Source organism: Antennarius striatus, chromosome 9 (genome assembly GCF_040054535.1).
Source record: "Antennarius striatus isolate MH-2024 chromosome 9, ASM4005453v1, whole genome shotgun sequence".
In the NCBI taxonomy this organism is placed as follows: Eukaryota; Metazoa; Chordata; class Actinopteri; order Lophiiformes; family Antennariidae; genus Antennarius; species Antennarius striatus.
In genome coordinates, this window is record NC_090784.1 from 17,556,525 (window position 1) to 17,576,979 (window position 20,455).

Here is a 20,455-nt window from a genome sequence, read left to right on the forward strand (position 1 = left end):
CAACAACAACAACAACAACAACAACAACAACAACAATAATAATAATAATAATAATAATAATAATAATAATTATTATTATTATTATTATTATTATTATTATTATTATTATTATTATTATTATTATTATTATTATTATTATTATTATTATTATTATTATTGAGATGGGAAGGAAGTGCAGCAGGTTAGGGTGATTAAGGACAGGGAGGGAAGTGTATTGGTAAGTGCCAGTAGTGTGATGGAAAGATGGAAAGAGTACTTTGAAGAGTTGATGAATGAGGAAAATGAGAGAACAAAGACTAGAAGAGGTGACTGTTGTGGACCAGGAGGTAGCAAAGATTAGTCAGGATGATTTAAGAACAAGGAAATTGTGCAGACATGTGGCAACTACAGAGGAATAAAGCTGATGAGCCATACAATAAAGTTATGGGAAAGAGTAGTTGAAGCTGGACTAAGGGCAGAAGTGAACATTTGTGAGCAGCAGTATAGTTTCATGCCAAAAATGGTTTCATACCAAAAAAGAGTACTACAGATGCAGTATTTGCTTTGAAGATGTTGATAGAGAAGTACAGAGATGGCCAGAGGGAGCTGCATTGTGTTTTCGTAGATCTGGAGAAAGCTTATGACAGGGTGCCCAGAGAGGAACTGTGGTATTGTATGAGGAAGTCTGGAGTGGCAGAGAAGTATGTTAGAGCGGTGCAGGACATGTATGAGGACTGTAAGACAGTGGTGAGGTGTGCTGTAGGTGTGACAGAGGAGTTCAAGGTGGAGGTGGGACTGCATCAGGGATCAGCTCTGAGCCCCTTCTTGTTCGCTATGGTGATGGACAGGCTGACAGACGAGGTTAGACAGGAATCTCCATGGACTATGATGTTTGCAGATGACATTGTGATCTGTAGTGATAGCAGGGAACAGGTGGAGGAGAAGCTAGAGAGGTGGAGGTTTGTCCTGGAAAGGAGAGGAATGAAGGTTAGCCGCAGTAAGACAGAGTACATGTGTGTGAATGAGAGGGACCCAAGTGGAATAGTGAGGTTAGAGGGAGAAGAGATCAAGAAGGTGGAGGATTTTAAGTATTCAGGGTCAACAGTCCAGAGCAAAGGAGAGTGTGGAAAAGAGGTGAAGAAGCGTGTACAGGCAGGATGGAACGGGTGGAGAAAAGTGTCAGGTGTGATGTGTGATAGAAGAGTTTCAGCTAAAATGAAGGGAAAGGTGTACAAAACTGGGGTGAGACCAGCGATGTTGTTTGGTCTAGAGACAGTGTCACTGAAGAAAAGACAGGAGACAGAGCTGGAGGTAGCAGACATGAGGATGCTGAGGTTCTCTCTGGGAGTGACCAGGAAGGATAGGATCAGGAATGAGTACATCAGAGGGACAGCACATGTTAGAGGTTTTGGAGATAAAGTCAGAGAGGCCAGACTGAGATGGTTTGGACATGTCCAGAGGAGAGATAGTGAATATATTGGTAGAAGGATGCTGAGTTTTGAACTGCCAGGCAGGAGGCCTAGAGGAAGACCAAAGAGGAGGTTTATGGATGTAGTGAAAGAGGACATGAAGGTAGTTGGTGTGAGAGAAGAGGACCCAGAAGACAGGGTTAGATGGAGGCAATTGATTTGCTCGGGCGACCCCTGAAGGGGAAAGCCGAAAGGAGTATCATAATCATAATTATAATCATAATCACAATCATAATCATAATCATAATCATAATCATAATCATAATCATAATCATAATCATAATCATAATAACAATTAATCTGCTTTTGTGTGGAGGAATATGTTGTTTTGGGTTTTTTGGGGTTCTTTTTTTTTACCAACTTGCTGTTGTTAATAATTCTCCACCAATGTCAAAAAATAAATAAAATAAAATAAACGTTTTACAAACTTCCGTTTTGTGACGGAAGTAACGTTTCAAACCCGGAAGAGGTTGTTGGGCGTCGTTGCATCAGACGGCAGAGAAGGCTCATGTGTTTGGTTGTCGGGGCTAACTTAAGCTGACGTCTCGTTCATTCAAAGGTACGAGTCATTTCTTACTGGTTTGTTCTGCAGTAAGACGCACGATTCCTAAACAGTAACTTTAGAAACAGTTTGAAACAATTACTATGTAGGTTAGTAATGGTAGGAGTAACAGTTATACTCAAATATTTAACTCTTATTTTGATTAGCTAAAGCTAACTAATGTCTTTTGGCGTGACACTAGCATTTGACAGTTTTGGGGAATGTGGACACAAACCTGTCTGGCTTAGACTGGCTTGATGAGCTCAACAAGCCATTCATTTTGTGTTCCAGCTCACCAGTGCTAATAAATTATGGGTATTCAAATCAGCAAAATGACAAGGCTGTTCAAAAAAAATTTAATCTGTAATTTTGTTTTGATGCATCTTGCACATCTTGTGTTAGTCCAATAAACCTAGTTTCAATTATGAAAAAGAATGTCTTAGGGGCTCTTACTTATCATTCACATAATGGAGTTTGCACAAATCAAATTTAGCATGCAATTTTGATGAACTTAAACTTGTCAGCCAGTGTAAAATGTAAACATAATCAGGATGTAATGACTTGTAGATTGTTACAAACCCCACATATGAGTGATTTTCATATTTCAAAGCTTGAATTGAAAAAATGTAATCGGTTTTGAACAATATATCTTGGTGCAGGGTTAGTTTACCACTGTGTTGCATCACATCATCTTTTAACAACACTAGAGTGTTTTAGAAACTAAGGTAAACAGTTTCTAAAGTTGGTGCAGTTTTGAAAGTGGATTATTTTCCCCTTCTCTGATGCAAGATTTCAGCTGCTCTCAAGTTAAGTGTTTCCTTTGTCATATTGTGTCAAATGTTCCTAAATTTCCCAGTTTGGGATAAATGAAGTATATCTATCTATCTATGTTTGGTGAGAAGTTGGGACTGTAGGCAGAGCCACGCTTCCAACCATCTTCACTTATAGTTAGTCACCCTAGTAAGCCCTTTCTAACAATGTTACTGACTGGCAATTTATTTGTGGTATTTGAAATGATATATGAGGTTTCAGTTGTTTACAAGTCATCATATTCTGTTTCCATTTATATGTTATACAGAATCCCAACTTTTTCTTATAAACAGGGTTGTACGTGTTTGTTTTTTCTTCCAGAGATGGCCTCTCTCTATGTGTCCCCTCATCCCGATGATTTCCGTAGCCTTCTGGCTCTCATTGCTGCAGAGTTTTGCCCATCATCCCGCCCAAAGACCATCAATGAGGACCCTCCTGCATCTTTGAATGCCCGCTCCAGGCCAACCCTGGTGCTGAGTCCCGGGGAAGGTGGCACCGTCTTGAGTGGGGCCACTGCAGTGTCCTGGTACCTGGCATTAAAAGGGAAGAGAGCTGGTGTAGATGCTAAGCAGCAGAGCCAAGTGTGGCAGTGGCTTAGTTTTGCAGACAATGAACTCACCCCAGTGTCCTGTGCTGTGGTCTTCCCACTGATGGGTGTGATGGGAGTGGAAAAAAAAGTAAGTATTTAAATACTTATACTTTGACATGTACACTGTATGTGATTTATAGTGACACTTTATTCTCAAATGTCTTCTGCATTCTCAGGTTCAGCACAGTTCCCGTGCAGAGTTGATGCGTGTTCTCAAGGCTTTTGATCGGGCACTGGAACCGAAGACCTTCCTGGTTGGCGAGAGCATCACTTTGGCTGACATGGCTGTAGCTGCAGCTGTCCTTCTACCTTTTAGATATGTATGTTTCTAAATATTTATTTTTACACTGTGGTTTATAAGTGTCTATATAAGTGTCTGCTGCTTATCTCCCGTTGTATCAAGAATGTAGCTCAGAGAAACCTGTTCACTTTCTATCAGCATTTGACTGAGCTCTGATTTAGTTTTGTTTCACTTCTCTTTTAGGTGTTGGAGCCGTCAGACAGGAAGGTATTGACCAACGTTACGAGGTGGTTCACAACCTGCGTTAATCAGCCAGAGTTTCTGAAGGTTCTGGGGAAGACTGATCTTTGTGAAAAGATGGTGCCAGTTACACCAAAGGAGAATGCTGTGGCTAATGGAAGCTCTGTTAATTCTGACAGTGTTACCACTAATGGTGAGCAACTTCTGTGCCAAAGACTGTATTAATTTATTTATACATATGTTGTATATACACTGACACACACAAATACAAACACCTATGTCATCTTTCTTATCTTTCTTCAGGTCCACCAAAGACAGAAGCTCAGTTAAAGAAGGAAGCAAAGAAGAGAGAAAAGCTGGAAAAATTCCAGCAGAAAAAGGAAATGGAGGCAAAGAAAAAGACTCAGCCACCGGCTGAGGTAAGGACATTTAAATTATTTAAATTAAGCTTCTTTGATGCACCCTAGCAACTTTGTATGTAATAGGTTGCATACCTCCTGATATCAAGTCTGATTTTGTCTCGCAGAAAAAGGCCAAGCCAGATAAGAAAGAGCTGGCAGTGACCACTTACACTTCCCCCACGCTTCCTGGAGAAAAGAAAGGTGATTTATGATTTGTTTTCTCTCTAGTAATTGAAGGAGTACATCATGAATAAATGTTGAACTTTTGGTTTTAAGGATTTATTCAGAATTACCGGTACATGATTTGAGTATATATACAGTATATATGCTAGAAAATCCCCAAACCAGTTCTATTCTTGGTCTGAGCTTCAGGTCTGTATGTCCGTTCTTTCTTTTCCTCTGGTGTCAGATGTCACCAGCCCGCTGCCTGATTCCTACAGTCCTCAATATGTGGAGGCTGCCTGGTATTCCTGGTGGGAAAAGGAGGGATTTTTCAAGCCCGAGTACGGGGTAAAAAAACACACCCCGTCTCACGTTTGTGCCACTGATGAAATCAGAAGATGTTTGAGTTCAATGACATGCTTGCCTTTCTTTTTTCCTCATTCAGAGGAAAAGTATTTGTGATCAGAATCCTCGTGGCCTCTTCATGATGTGCATCCCTCCCCCTAATGTGACTGGATCACTTCATCTGGGTCACGCCCTCACCAATGCCATTCAGGATACTCTGACAAGATGGTAACTACAGTTTTGAAGTTCAGTCTGGAATTCACACTTTATTTTAAGGAAGACTTTTTGTGTTTTGTGTCAGGTGATTGATTTCTATTCATTTCACTTTCTCTTCTTGCAATCTGTGAGAGGTGTTTGAGTAAACAGGGCTTCCCTCTTTCTATCCAGGCACAGGATGCGAGGTGAGACCACCTTGTGGAACCCGGGCTGTGATCACGCTGGTATTGCCACCCAGGTGGTGGTGGAAAAAAAACTAATGAGGGAGCGGGGTATGAGTCGGCATGATTTTGGCAGGGAGAAGTTCATTGAGGAAATCTGGAAATGGAAGAATGAGTAAGTGAAACAAGAGGTAGATAACAAATGAGAGAGGTTTAACCTAGGATAGACATTTAAATAAATATGCAGTAATAAGGTTCCTTGTTTGGCTTCTAGGAAGGGAGACCGTATCTATCATCAGCTGAGGAAACTAGGTTCTTCACTGGACTGGGACAGGGCCTGTTTCACCATGGACCCTGTGAGTTTTCTGAAATTGTAAATCTAACTTAAAAATATCCTAAAAATACTGTATGTTCTTAATTCTCATGTCTACACCAATGTCTGTGTCAAGAAACTTTCCTATGCTGTCCAAGAGGCCTTTATACGCATGCATGAAGAAGGAGTGATCTACAGAAGCAAGAGGCTTGTCAATTGGTCCTGCACACTAAACTCTGCCATCTCTGACATAGAGGCAAGTATTTTGTTAGAAACTGGCAGGATTGATCTCATCACAGCAGTTACAAAATGTTTTATTTTAATAAAACATGTGTACAAGCTGTAATGTTCCTGTTTAAAGTCCAAATTTCCCATCTTGCTTTGAACTGCATACTTCCAAAGAATAAGAAAACATCTGAATGTCCAAAAGTAATCTAATCTTATCAGAAAAATGTGATTATACATTGAAATTATGGTAATTAAGAATGAGGACATTTAGTATTAGACAAAGATGAGATGTCTGACAATGTTGTGCCTTCCTTATCAAATCTTCTGTTTGCTGTACAGGTGGATAAAAAGGAGCTGACTGGCAGGACTATGCTGCCTGTGCCTGGTTACAAAGAGAAAGTGGAGTTTGGAGTTTTGGTGTCTTTCTCTTATCAGGTGGATGGATCAGGTATATGAGCTGATCAAGAGTATTTACAGTAGAACACTGTGCACCACGTCTCGATGCTGTTCTTTACATTTCTCCTCTTTCTGTTCTTCAGACGAGGAAGTCATTGTGGCAACAACCCGTATTGAGACCATGCTGGGAGACACTGCTGTCGCTGTCCACCCTGCTGACTCTAGATACCAGCATTTGAAAGGGAAAATGGTGCTGCATCCCTTCTGCGACCGCAAGATGCCAGTTGTCTTTGATGACTTTGTAGACATGAGCTTTGGAACAGGTAGGCATGGTTACCGGAAAAGATCATGTGCTTGTTGGTCTGTGATAAGTGGAGAACTAATCAGAACAAGTTCTTAAGCCAGGCCACTTTCTTTTTTCTTCTGTCTGTCTTCCCTGGCCCTGCGTGACATTTTCTCTTTAGGTGCTGTCAAAATTACTCCTGCTCATGACCATAATGACTACGAGGTTGGAGTGAGACACGATTTGGCATTCATCAACATCTTGGATGAGAATGGCATGCTCATTAATGTGCCTCCCCCCTTCCTGGTACAGTGTCTCATTATCTTCGTTCCTCTTGCAATGCATTCCTACTATGACATCAAATGTCAGGTTTCTTCATCGTTTCCTCGGAATATCAGCTTTATTTCTTAATTACCCCTCAACATCAACTGGACTGGGAGATACGGAATTTTGTCTCTGTTCATTCCTTGCATATAAGTGGGTACAAGTTTTCATGGAACCCATAACTTCGACGTGACTTAGGTGGATGAAATGTTTTGGGCAGTCGATAATGATCACTACCTTCGATAAGTTGAGAACTTTTTTTCACATAGTGTTGCAAACTCTAGTTTTTACAAAATCCAAATGCTGGAGCGCCTGACAATCGTGACCAACATTGTCCCTTATATGAGTGGGTGTGAAAAAAAGGTTTAGAATTTTAAGAACATTTATTGTATATTGTAAAAAAAAACAATTTAAACTTACCAAAAAAAGACTAGTGGAGCTATAGCTCTAGATTTAAATTTTGCCCTTGTTGAAGAGAGAATAAAGTTATTTTTTTCATCAGCAGATATTTACATACTTCCCTCTTCAGCATCTCCAACAACATCCCAAACAGATGGCTTCCTAGCTTCTTAAATGTTGAACTTTTATGTTAACAGCAGCTGTTTCCATGCTGAACAAACATTTACAATAACATTGTCATCTGTCTTCATGGTCTTGTATCATTCAAGAATGTCTCTCCTCACTAAAGTTTGCCCATTAGAACTGGGTAACATGTGTTGGATGAAATTGATGAAAACGTCTTCTCGTGTTCTAATGGTTTGTCTCTGTCCTCCAGGGTATGAAACGCTTTGAGGCCAGGAAGGCAGTACTCCAAGCTCTCAAGGACAGAGGCCAGTTCAAAGAGATCAGAGACAACCCTATGGTGGTGCCCGTGTGCAGGTAGATGCCCTACACAAGTGCTCCTCGTGTTATTTGTGACTTAGAGCTTTTCATCCTATTCAAGATCACCCTTTTAATCTTCATTGCGCTTCTATCAGCCGTTCCAAGGACATTGTTGAGCCGCTGATGAAGCCACAGTGGTATGTGAACTGCACAGAGATGGGCAAGGAGGCTGCAGATGCTGTCAGGAACGGACAGCTGAAAATCATCCCAGACCACCACCTCAAGACGTGGTTCAACTGGCTGGACAACATCAGGTAATGTCTTTCTTTTGTTGTAGACTTCAGAGTCTGCATAAAGTGTTGAGTTCATTCCAATCAAAGTGACTTCACTAATTTATTTATATGCAATAACTGAACATTTGGCATTTACACTGAGATCTTTACAAAAGGTACAAGCACTTGAATATATTAGTATTCTTTTCAAAGAAACTTAATATTGCAGAGGGAAAATGTAAATGTAAAATTGAAATATAAATATAATCAACTTTATTAATTTGCGGAGGGAGATTATTAATCAGAAAATGTCAGAAAATAGTGAAAAAATATAGAAATTCACTTTTACTTTTCACACTAAAAATTCCTGTTACAAAATTTGAAGAAAAGCTGCAAATCATATTCCACAACCAGGGAATACATTTCAATTTGGCTTCAAAAATTTCAAGATAATTCAATATCCAAAGGTTAATATCAAGTACATTTTTCATTGTTCAGATAATGTACTAGTTGACTTTTTGTATTATGCTGGGAAAATACATTATTGTTGAGGCGATTTCATCCGTCTTCCTTCCAGGGACTGGTGTATCTCTCGGCAGCTGTGGTGGGGTCACCGTATCCCTGCTTACTTCATCACTGTCGACGATACCTCTGTGAAACCGGGGGAGGTAAGATGATGTCACTGTTGTCAAGGTCCGGAGGCTTTGTGAGGATACATTACATTAAAGTTGTTTGTGTCCATTATTCCTTTTACTGTCTCTTTTATTTATTTACCATTTTCTTTGTTTGTTTGTTCCCTCCAGGACACAGATGGTCATTATTGGGTGAGTGGCAGATCAGAGGAAGAGGCCAGAGAGAAGGCAGCAAAACGCTTCAATGTGCCTGGTGACAAAATTACCCTCAAACAGGGTGAGATTATTCAGTTCTCATTATCTCAGCTATTGTCAGTGTTGTGTTATCAGTTTTATTTTGGCTTCAGCAGACTTGCACACCTAATTAAATTAAATCTGTTCTACAGTCACTGACAAAAGTCTTGACTCATCCATATTTTAGGAACAACAAATAATAAGTTGATGTGAAGTTCATCAGTTGGAATCAGAAGTGGTTTATATGAAAGGCAAAATCTTTAGATGACTATACCAAATAAGGTTTTGTCAAATGCGGACAGTTATTAATATGAAAGCCCTATAAATGAATCATTAATTGTAAAAATATATTACTTCGAAGAAAGTTATTTGTCATATTAAATTAGTATGTGCTGATGCAACAACACTTATGTCAACAGCTATACATTCCTACTGACTAGATGTCGCTGTGTTCATTTTTCAGATGGGGATGTTCTGGACACTTGGTTCTCGTCTGGCATTTTCCCGTTCTCCATCTTTGGATGGCCGAATGAGGTAAAAGACTGAGGGCAGCCAGATGCCTACTGACACAAATGTTACCCATGTGCCATAGACACAGTAGAAACAGTAGAAAACAGTAGCATAAACAAAGTTCTGAAATGGGTAATCATGTCATAAAGTATTAAACATGTCTGTCTGTCTTTGCCACATCTATGCCGCTCTAAATGTTACAGCTAAAATATGCCTTACATCGGGTTTCCTCTGGGGTTTTTTTATTCACAACTACGTTATTTTGTGGTTTCGTTGCAGACCCAGGACCTGAACGTGTTCTACCCCGGCACCCTGTTAGAGACGGGCCATGACATTCTGTTCTTCTGGGTTGCTCGAATGGTGATGATGGGCCTCAAATTGACTGGCAAGCTGCCGTTCAAAGAGGTGCGGTTCAAAAGAAACGGGGTGTGATCTTGTGTATTATTAGCAGGACAAGACTAAATAACAACAATGCATTTCTCTCACAGGTTTATCTGCATGCGGTGGTGAGGGACGCCCACGGAAGGAAGATGAGCAAATCCCTCGGCAACGTGATTGATCCCCTGGATGTCATTTCAGGGATCAGCCTGGAGGTAAAACCCAATCTTGCCTTCATGCTTGTTAAGAAGTACACATCGTTTAAGGTTCTCCCATTTGGGTTGTCTTTTCCACCACATGATCATTGCTCCCCCAGGCCCATATTCTTATGTAAGCTTTATTAAGTACCCTTTTCTGGTTCCAACAAGCTTTATTGAAGCCATCAATCTCTTCTGCAGCTCGAGGGATGCTGCTCCATCAGGTGGAGCAGACCTGTCCTCTAGAGGGCAATGATGTACTAAATGATGGTGTAAACTGCACTTCATGTCCCTACTAATGTCTTTTTCTGTCTGCCTGATAAAAATATCAAGCAGTCGCAAGGGGCTTCTAATTTATCTCTAGATGAAATTAAATTACAGTTGCACACTTTGTTTTGTTTTCCAGAGTTTTAGCTTATTCCCCATCATCTTATCTCGTAGGGTCTTCATGCACAATTAATGAACAGCAACTTGGATCCGCTGGAGGAGGAGAGAGCAAAGCAGGGGCAGAAGGTTGACTATCCAAATGGCATCCCAGAGTGTGGCACAGATGCTCTGAGGTTCGCCCTGTGCGCCTACACCAGCCAAGGTCAACCATTTTCTCTATTTTGTGTCACATTCTTTTTTTGTGTCTCCACGGGCCCATAGAGTCTACATTGTAAACCTAAATGTAGAGGCTTACATACTAAACAGGTACTAAAACATCTATTTACTCATGTTTGTCTTGTAGGTAGGGATATCAACCTGGATGTCAATCGCATCCTGGGATATCGGTTCTTCTGCAACAAACTGTGGAACGCTGTGAAGTTTGCCATGAAGACACTGGGAGACGGCTTCGTACCATCAGAGACGGCTCAGGTGAGAAAATCATTAATAACAACCATGTTTTGACTGAGTAAATACTATTAAACTGTGAACACTCTTTCCATTTTATGTTTTCCAATGTGCTTTGGATTCTTCCACTTGTGCATGTTAACATTTGTGTGGTAGACAGTCTGGTCGTCATGCTGAATGTGTTTTAACCTCTGCTCCGTCCTCTCAGCTGTGTGGAGAGGAGAGCGTGTCGGACAGGTGGATTCTGTCTCGACTGAGTGCTGCTGTTGCTCTCTGTGACGCTGGCTTTAAGTCCTACGACTTCCCAGCTATCACAACCAGCATCTACAACTTCTGGCTGTATGAGCTGTGTGACGTCTACCTGGTAAGGAACTTTGTGACCTTAAATAAGTTTACACAAGTACATCTGGAAAATAATCTGCAACTTGCTCCTCACATGTTGCCTCCTGCTTTATTCTCCCTTCAGGAAAGCGTGAAACCGGTGTTCAGTAAAGCAGAGGAAGACAGCGCCAACCAGAGACAGGCCCTGGTGTGCAGACAGACTCTTTACACCTGTTTAGAAGTCGGGCTGCGTCTTTTGTCTCCCTTGATGCCTTTTGTCACCGAGGAGTTGTACCAGAGGCTCCCGCGACGTAGACCCCAGACAGATCCCCCCAGCATCTCCGTCACATCCTACCCCGACAGCCAGGAGGTGAGCAAGGAAAGGACGACGGGATCGTTCAACTCACTACCCTCGTTTGTGAAAGTCTAAAAATACACACCACATATTTTTGCCTAGTGAAATTTTAAAATTGATGTACTGCACAAAAATATTCTCATTTCCAAAACCTTACATGTTCTTTTTTATGAAGCTTGTATCAGCTAGGAATTGTATGCATGCTCTGGCTCTTCCTGCCCTCTACACACCCACGTTCAACTATAAATGGTTAATGCAAAGCACCTCCTGAATGCTGATGCTTAGAAATGAGTCAGAGTAATAATGTTGTTTTCTTCTGTGAGCTGTGGCAGCATTAGTGAGGAAGAAACAGAATTTTCCTAAAACAGAATTGAAGGTGTTTGCAGATGAAATTGCGGTTATAGAGAACTCTGGTGGTCTGAATGTTCAGGATAACGTGGATCTGTAATTATCGTGTGACAAAAAGTAAAATTAGACGTGTATAATATGACCAGTTCACCACAGCAGCATACACTTTACCTAATATTCGTATTCTAGAATATAATTTTTTCTGAGGCACTCTGTCTTGATGAGCCATAAGTGTTTCTGTGATTGTTGCAGTTCTTCTGGCAAAGTGAGGAGGTCGACCGCGACATGGAGTTCGTAATGACTGTGGTCAAGACCATCCGGTCACTCAGGGCCGACTACAACCTAACGAAGACCAGAGCTGACTGTAAGACAAAAATACAGCAAATTCTGAAAGTCACTGTGAAATAATTGATCAAGAACTATTCGTCATCTAAGTGAAATCTACTGAAACAGTGGAGGTTACTAACTCTGCCCTGATGACTGTAACAGGTGGTGTAAAGTAACCTTTATCATTTTTTAACCTATCTTACGTAATTATTTGTTTTATATTACATCTCAATGAACTTTTCTTCACATATTTGTTACTTGATGATAAAAATTTCACAAATACAGATCAGCTTAAAATTTTGATATAGATGATTAGACGCTAAAATAATTGTGTGAAGAAGTTAATGTTGGTGTTGCTTCGGCAAGCTGCGACATAAAATTCTACAAATGACTGCATCATTGGTAAAAATCCAGTAACTAAATTGCAGCATCTCAGCCTGAGGAGAAATAAAATCTTGATACAATTTTACAGACAAATTTTGAAGCATATCTTAAAAGGGATTTTCCCTGGTGGCAGACAAAGGAGCTCTGAAAGTAAAATGTGGTCGCTGTGCTTTAATTACTTCCTCCACAGATGAATACATTAACAACATCTATTAAAATAAAACCCACATGGATTTCTCTCCAGCCAGTGAATATAAACATACATAAACAATGTCAAATCACTTTGATTTTGGCCAATCATATTTTTTTCCCCTCTTCAAGGTTACCTCCAATGTATCGACTCTGCGACAACGTCCCTGTTGCAGAAGTATTGTCTGCAGATTCAGACCTTGTCTTACTCTCAAGCCATCATCCCTCTGACGGCCAACCAGCCTGTCCCAGAAGGCTGTGCCGTGGCTATCGCCTCTGACAGATGCACTGTCAACCTAATGCTCAAGGTGAAGGTTTTCAGTTCATGTCTCCCAGATGTGTAAAAGCATTATTTTGTAGTTTTACTTCTGTTATTCTGAACAAAAAAAGAGGTTCCCTTCTTTTTTTACTGACCTGAAATAACAAGATCAAAACTTAAATATCCGTGTCTTTTCGTCCTCCTAGGGTCTCATTGATGTTGAGAAGGAAGTGGCTAAGTTGACGTCAAAGAAATGTGACTTAGAGAAACAGATGGAAAAACTGAGAGAGAAAATGGCAAAGAGCGACTACAAGGAAAAGGTGCCAGTGAAGGTGCAGGAACAGGATGCTGAGAAGGTGTGGAGAAAAAAAAAATTCTGAGCATTTTTTGAGGTGTGATGGATGAACTCTTGGAAAATAATTTCCTTTTCTCCACAGCTACGGCAGAGCCAAACTGAACTTGAAAAAGTACAAGAAGCCACAGAAAACTTCAGGAAAATGATGTAACTTTCCTTCTAGCCTTATGCAAAAAAAAGGATCTATTTCTATTTTCAAAATGTTTCATATTAATTTTAAGTTTGTGCAGAAGGGACTCAATAAAGCTGTTGTATTAGACAGTTGTCTTCTTCACTCTGCTGTCCTGTAGCAATCAAGTCATGTCTGTCTGATGAACAAATTAATTCAGTCTATTATGTTAAATGTTTTATTCAGCATAATTATAGAACATGTTAGAGGAACACAGCTTTGTTCATCAGGTCAACATCCATGGAGGAAATAGATCTGAAAAACCTTCACACTTTAGCTGCATTTTTAAATATTAAAATTCCTCACCTGACCCCATTAACATCTGTCATCATTTCAACTACATGGATATTTGTACTTTTGATTGCTTCTTTACAAACACGGCTAAACAGAACGATGGAGTGATGGCTTTTGGGTTTTTGTGAAATGCACTCTTGGTCTGAAAAGACTAAAAAAAAACCCCCCAGTGGTACCATATTTTACAGGGTTTTTATCAGGAAATGGGGATGCAGTAGACCAGATGTTTACCGATGCTACCGCATTAAAAATATACATGACCACAAAACAGTCTGTGGGGAAGAAACGAGGAACAAAATCACAGTAATACATTCACACCATGAAAGGAATTGGCTCTGACGACAGGCCATCCTGATGCTTGTTTGCTTGTTTCTTTTTATACATCCGTCTGTCTCTACAGTTTCCAGGGTGAATGGAACTCGGTGGCAGGGAGAGGAGTGCAGTGTGTTGCTTCAAAGTTTCGCATGTACTTCCGCGCCTTGGATAGGAGAAGGGGAAAAAAAACAGCAGAGATGGAGAATGAGAGGTGTGGGAGGGCAATGAACAAATAGTGCAGATCTTGATTATATTAGCCTCCGTCTATCTGGCTCAGTGCCATGCAGATCTCTCCCATCTGTTAAGGGTTTACACTGGAGGTGTATAAAGCCCAATACAAAAGGTATTAGCAAGGGAAGAAGAACATAGCATTTGCTGTAATTGATGGCACTCTTCTTGTTTGGTGTTAAATGACTTCAATAAGCAGAGCGCGCTGAAATACATTACATCAGTCAACCTGAGAGCGCAGGTGAGGTGGTTACTATGGCTACTAGAGAAGTGTTCCTCAGCAGTAATGATGTATGAATAGTGTGTGGGTTTTTGTTTTTTCTTTGGTAACGGAGTGTGAGAGAAAGGGGAATGTATGTCTTTTGACAAGAAAATCTGACTTATAGAAAAGGGAACTTAGAAAAGGGAACTTAAAAACAAATGTTTCTTTAGATAACTTGTGAGGGATGACACAAAGACAACAAGTGGCTCCTTCCCTTTTAACATGAAATGAGAAACGACTGCATACGGCGACGTTGAGTGTACAGATAAGAGCCTTACCAAGAAAAGCGCCAGCTGCCGTCTTCCCTCTAGCGTCATGTCCGCACCTGGTAACATTGAGAGTGTGTTAGCCCACGTATATTGACGATTAGATGATAACGTACGAGAGTAGTATTATATTTAGTTTAAAAACACCTGGGACTTACCGACATTCCATGGATACAGAACTTCTCCGTCTGCCTGATAGGACAGCAGCACACATGTACACCACTCATCATCCACCTCGTAGCCACTGTACAACGACGCTGCAGGGCAAGAATTTGAAATACTAAATGCAGGTATCAATAGTTTTTCCTCTTGTAATTCAGTAATTAAATAAAATTTACAACATAATTTAAGGCAACGTTGAAATAATGATGCGACAACGCGCACGCTTACCTTCTTCTAAAGGACTGGAAGTTCCCAGCCACTGTCTGACAACCCTAATCCCTTCATTTGTCATTATTTTTGGGTACCTGGGCAGAAACATTACTTCAGCACGTTCATGTCAACTCGGATACATCGAGCAAACTCAGCAACAAGACGACTGAATTTAGACGTCTGCAGATCTTACCTGAACTGGAGCAGTTTGAGCAGGAGGTCGTTGCCTCTGTTAGACATGATGTCTTCTGGACCCCTGTAACGCAATTTACAGCTTAAATAAAGGTTACAAACAAGCTTGTCTGATAAAAGTGGCAAATTTCAAGAATATCATCTGTTTAACTGTTATGCCACCCTGCAATATGCTATTTCAAAGAAAAGGGGTGATATTACAAGCAAATTGTGTCAGTGTAACATCAGTTGAAAGCAGCTTTGTACTTCCTGTGGAGGAGTGCTGAGATGCATTGTGGGGGACTTACGCCGTGGTGATGATCTCATCTCTGGTCCTCCTGATCAGCAGGACGGGTCCTTGATATCTGGATGAAGAAAAAGAATTGCGTTGATTGTCAGTTACATCTTCATGTTTTGCAAACAAAAACATTTTTAACCACAATTTCTCCCTAATATATGGAGCTATATTTATGATAACAGATAGATAGATACTTTAATAATCCCGGAGGAAATTGCACTTTTTTTTTTAGATAGATAAGATAGATAACAGATAGATAGATAAGATAGATTGATAACAGGCTCACATACTCACTTGAGAAGCTGTTCTGCATTGTTGAGGTTCATGTACTGCCGAACTGTGTGCTGTACCAGCGGTCCTGAGAAAGAGCAAAGGCGTTTCATTTACTAAAAGGAAAAACTAGTTGCTGTAAGCGTTTCTGGCCTTTAATCCTTTGGACTCACTCCAGCTGTCGGGCATGACCTTGAGGGCCAGAGGTAGGAGGTCATCGAAGGAGGCGTCTAACACCACTGCCTGGATCTCTGGGTATGACATCGCTGCCCAAGTGGCTGTGAAATGATACGGAGATGCAAGAGAGAAAATAAAGAATGGATGAACAGATCCAGAAAGAATGGATAATATAACATGACTTATATTGAGATCACAAAATACTGCCCATCAGATATTGTGTGTGTACCTGTGAATCCTCCTATGGACCAGGCATATATGACAATGTTGCTGAGCTGGAAGCCGAGCTTGTGTATTGCAAACTGGATCACAACATCCATGGCGTTAGCCTCATTCTGGGGGAACGGAACTCCCTAGAAACAAGACAAAGTAAAACAAGCATGAAGGACTCAGGTGACCGATCTCAGGAACACAGAAAAAAATATTCAAGCGTTCCATGTTAGTTAAAATGAATTCTTCATTGTATATATATATTTAAAAAAAACATTCAATTTTGAGAATAAAAAAATCTTAAAATTCCCAAAAAGTTCCTTTAAAAAATAATCAACTGGTTTTGAGTTATGATTTGAAAACAAATAACGGAAGTCGTTCTAACAATAATACACAGACATTATTTAACACCAACAACAACTACAACAGTTATATTGTAAATTAAGATTAATGTATGGATTAAATAGCCAATCGGACAGCATATCTCTCTTACTGTACTGCCTCCAAAGCCAGGGTGGTTCCAGCCCAGTACAGAGTAGCCACCTGCAGCACACATCAACACAACTTTACAGCAATGATAACTGATTGACAATAGATATAACAAGCTTTTCCACAAAAAATGCTATAATCATTATGGATGATCTTGGCTCTTGCGATGGAGAGGATTCCTCACCCTCTAGTGGCGTGTTCATACAGCCCACCTCATAGAAACCTGCATTCCCTTCACAGCAGATGACCTGTAGCACCATTCAGATATTTTTAGACTCAAAAACATGATGGATGTGAAAAGTTATTTTCTTGGACCAAAAAAAAAGGCCCCCCCTAAAAACAACAAGGCATTTACCAGGGTCTGGCCATTCTGCCCCTCGCCTCCCCGCTGATCCACAAACATTGTGTCGATCTCATTCCCATCACAAGACACAAGTTTGTTCCTCTGGCCATCAAGCTAAGACAAAATGGATCACAGTTGATTTATAATAATATTTGTATGATTACTGAAGTTAGCTTAGACAGAGGGTGAAGGTGTGCTCTTTACCTCCTCTATTAACCTGGCCTGGCCCTGCTGGAGCATAGACTTCATGGCTTTCTGAAGTAAACCTACAGAACCAGGGTACAGCATCCTCCTCCCAAATGAATGAGCAATAAGAAAGCTGTAAAATAGTTGCGATGAAAATCAATAAATGTAAATATTTCCCTGGCAATTTTTTAAAGACTTTTGCATGAAAGATGAAGCGAGTCAACTTCAGAGAAAACTACCAACTGAATGTACCCAATGACGTGGCAGGGTAAAGTGCGCACAGAGTGGAGGACGCTGTCTGCTGTCCCTCTTAATCTGGGCTCTGGTTTTAGTAGAGACACACCAGCCTTGGATAGTTTCCTTTCACAAACAGAGTAAAAGGCTTACATTGAAACAGATGATGAGCATTTTGATGTCGAGTGGCTGAATTTGTTCAATGTACTTACGGACTGTTAACTTCTGTCCAGTTGAAATCTGCAGGCCAGTACGAGAAGTCAAAGTCATAGCATCTCACTTTTTTCTACGTGAAAAGAACAGACAAGAAGAGAACTTTTTGGTCCACTTCTTTCAAAAACCTTGTCCTGATACAAAGAGAATATCCTCTTCAGTATTTGCATCAAGTTGCCATGACCTCACCTTGTTTGCTGGTGTGTGATTCTTCTTGGTTTCCTCAAGAATTGAGATAAACTGAAGGTACTCTGAGTTTTTCCATCTCCCATACCCTTCATGAGAAAAGATGGTAGGAAGAGGTGAAAAACAAATGAATGGTTTGCATAGGAGACACTGCAAACATTTTATTGCACAGCCTGAAGGGTGATATTAGTTTGCTTTGTAGGTGTTGAAGCTGTTCAGCCCTCTCAGTGGAGTTAAACCTCATTAGCATGTGCTGTATGCAGCATGTCATGATATCCAAAGATGAATCAATTGAATTAGCCATTACCCACCAGGCAGTTAAAATTTGCAGCCTTACCTCTAAGACACGCCACTCCTACAAGACACAGCAGCACTGTTCCCAAGTACTGAGTAACTGGAACCAGCTTACTGCTGCAGATGAAACCTTTAAAAGCACAACAGAGCTACAGATATTCACTTCAGCATCTCTACTCAATGCCAGACTTCACATTCACAGTCAGGCAACAACCTTATACCATTTGCATAAATCAATATCGGAAGCTCAATTATACAATGAGGAATAGAGAACAACCTCAGGCAATTAATTTCTATTCATACATAGTCTTGTTAAATGATTCAGTTGATTAACTGCATATTAATCCCACTTATAGGTGAACGGCATTTCTCGAGAACATCTCCCAATGACACTTTTTTTTCCATTGATGGAGAACGTAATGCCACCCAGACAAAAAAAAATACATATTTTAACGTCTATCACTGTAAAATTGACAAAAAAATTTTTTTAAAATCACTGAAACAAAACAAAGTTGGGTTCAAAGATAAAATAACTGATATACTGTATGCATGTCAATGATCCTCTCTTGAAACCAGTACTGATAGTTTACTGGTAGGATTGTCAATGAGGTTGATATTATTCAATGTAGTACTGATATTTTCAGATGTGCAGCTAAATAAAAAAATCAATCAATAAATATTAAATATGCTGTAATAACCAAGAGTTCTGTACGGAGAATGCATCCTAATAAGTTGTACAAAGACTCACAGTCTGTCGAAATGCATTTGGTGTAATTTTTTCAAAAAAAAATCTGAGTGCTTCTGAGTTTTTTGAGAAAACCAAAGAATTTTACTGACTTCCATTAAAAGTAAGCTGGTGAGTCAGTTTTTGCATAATTGTCTTCAGGACCTCTGGTCCAATTCAGAAGAGGTATTAATTTGACATGATTTTGAAGTTGTATTATTTTGTCATTATTAAAAACTCAAATTAAAAAATGAATGCCAATGCTGACTAATCATGTCGAAACTGTCTCTTTTTCTACAGGCAAGTCACAATTACACGGCACAACGGAGGCTGCAGCAAATAATATTCATTTTCAAATAATTTGATTAGCTATGTTGATCTATTAGCATGAGAAAATGGGAAAAATATTTGTCATAGCTTCTAAAGGATGACATCATCAAGTGCCTTGATTTGTTCCATCCAATATCCAAAGGTGTCTACTTTAGAAATTTAGAAAAAAACATTTTTTTAAAAAGAGATGCAAAACCTAACAAATGTTGTTTCTTGCCAGATGACTTCCAAATTACTGCCGATTCATTTTAGATCAATAGAAATGATTACTCATAACATCTGGATGGTGTGGAGGAGATAAGCCTCTGTGTTTCCCCTGCAAACATACCTTTCCTGTACAGGTAGCAGAGCAGAAGAGGAGAGCTGTAGTAAGACAAAGACCAGAGAGCAGAAGCCTGGAGGAAAACAAAAGAAACTTGACTGGACAGAACAAGTAAATTACTTTCATACAGTGTAAGCAATTAAACAACAATACAGACCCAAGCTAGGATGCTGTCCGTGTGTTTCTCCAGACTCCTGGGTTGGTAGTTCCATCCCTGCTAACAGTAGCAGACCGACTTAATGAATACTGCAGCTAACATTTACTTCAAAGGAAGCCAAGACTAGCTAGTTAGTAGCACTACAATATATTTATTTATATTGGTAATATATGTATATATTACATAATACACAGACACTCCCTTAAAGATAACATGCCTTTACATACTCAATATTAATCATTTCCAGTTTAGCCCCTTCTATCGTCTTAGCAAAAATATCCCTTTACCTAGCTTGAGCAAAACAACGTAATTTACGTTAGAAAAGCAGTGAATGAGGCTAGCTGTCGCTGTCTTAATACAAAATAAGAGAGAAGTGAAGGTGAAAACACAAGCCTGTAGAGTTACACCGGTCATTTCATTCATTTATGATCCGCTTCCAGCAGTGACAGCAGCGGCTCCAAAATAAACACACGCTACTTCCTACTAGCAAGAGCCGCAGCGAAACCCGAACCAGACACCGTTCTGTGTTTCCAGTCGGTGTTGTAGAACATATAAATGATTTTAAACTCCTACCCTCCTGCCCACCCTGCCGTCGGACACAGACTGGTCCGGTGAACGGTGAATTCGTTGCAAATGAGGCCCTAAAACACAGCGTAACCACATCAAGCCGGCCATTCTTCCACCAGGAAGATTACGGAAGCCTGCGCGGACCAAGAAACTCAAAAAGCGAAGCGCCTCTCTCTTCTCACACAAACACGCGCACACACACACACACACACACACACACACACACACACACACACACACACACACACACACACACACACACA

General features: G+C 40.2%; 2 protein-coding genes across 3 annotated transcripts; one reads left to right on the top strand and one right to left on the bottom strand.

The window, feature by feature from the left end:
- The first annotated feature begins 1,916 nt into the window (after positions 1-1,916).
- vars1 (valyl-tRNA synthetase 1) lies at positions 1,917-14,057 on the top strand. The gene is made up of 29 exons (XM_068323929.1): positions 1,917-2,007; positions 3,121-3,476; positions 3,565-3,708; positions 3,873-4,062; positions 4,173-4,288; positions 4,396-4,471; positions 4,680-4,780; positions 4,878-5,005; positions 5,165-5,329; positions 5,429-5,510; positions 5,604-5,723; positions 6,035-6,143; positions 6,235-6,414; positions 6,556-6,680; positions 7,474-7,577; positions 7,676-7,834; positions 8,370-8,460; positions 8,596-8,701; positions 9,122-9,192; positions 9,448-9,573; positions 9,657-9,761; positions 10,185-10,332; positions 10,474-10,601; positions 10,786-10,941; positions 11,044-11,268; positions 11,854-11,965; positions 12,634-12,809; positions 12,967-13,116; positions 13,198-14,057. Exons 2-29 carry the CDS (start codon positions 3,123-3,125, stop codon positions 13,264-13,266), a joined length of 3,816 nt encoding a protein of 1,271 aa, XP_068180030.1. The 5' UTR covers positions 1,917-2,007; positions 3,121-3,122; the 3' UTR covers positions 13,267-14,057.
- Positions 13,918-20,314, bottom strand: abhd16a (abhydrolase domain containing 16A, phospholipase). 2 transcript variants are annotated; one of them, XM_068323931.1, is made up of 20 exons: positions 20,199-20,314; positions 19,626-19,682; positions 19,475-19,541; positions 18,136-18,222; positions 17,802-17,887; positions 17,612-17,685; positions 17,418-17,525; positions 17,184-17,298; positions 16,992-17,093; positions 16,821-16,884; positions 16,641-16,690; positions 16,167-16,290; positions 15,934-16,038; positions 15,785-15,848; positions 15,501-15,557; positions 15,215-15,277; positions 15,040-15,116; positions 14,808-14,906; positions 14,662-14,708; positions 13,918-14,056 (listed from the first exon to the last, which is right to left on the bottom strand). In XM_068323931.1, exons 1-20 carry the CDS (start codon positions 20,298-20,300, stop codon positions 13,973-13,975), a joined length of 1,632 nt encoding a protein of 543 aa, XP_068180032.1. In that variant the 5' UTR covers positions 20,301-20,314; the 3' UTR covers positions 13,918-13,972. The 2 variants fall into 2 exon arrangements, with proteins under 2 accessions (XP_068180032.1, XP_068180031.1); XM_068323930.1 differs by having other exon boundaries at positions 19,626-19,685; positions 20,199-20,300.
- Positions 20,315-20,455: the final 141 nt, after the last annotated feature.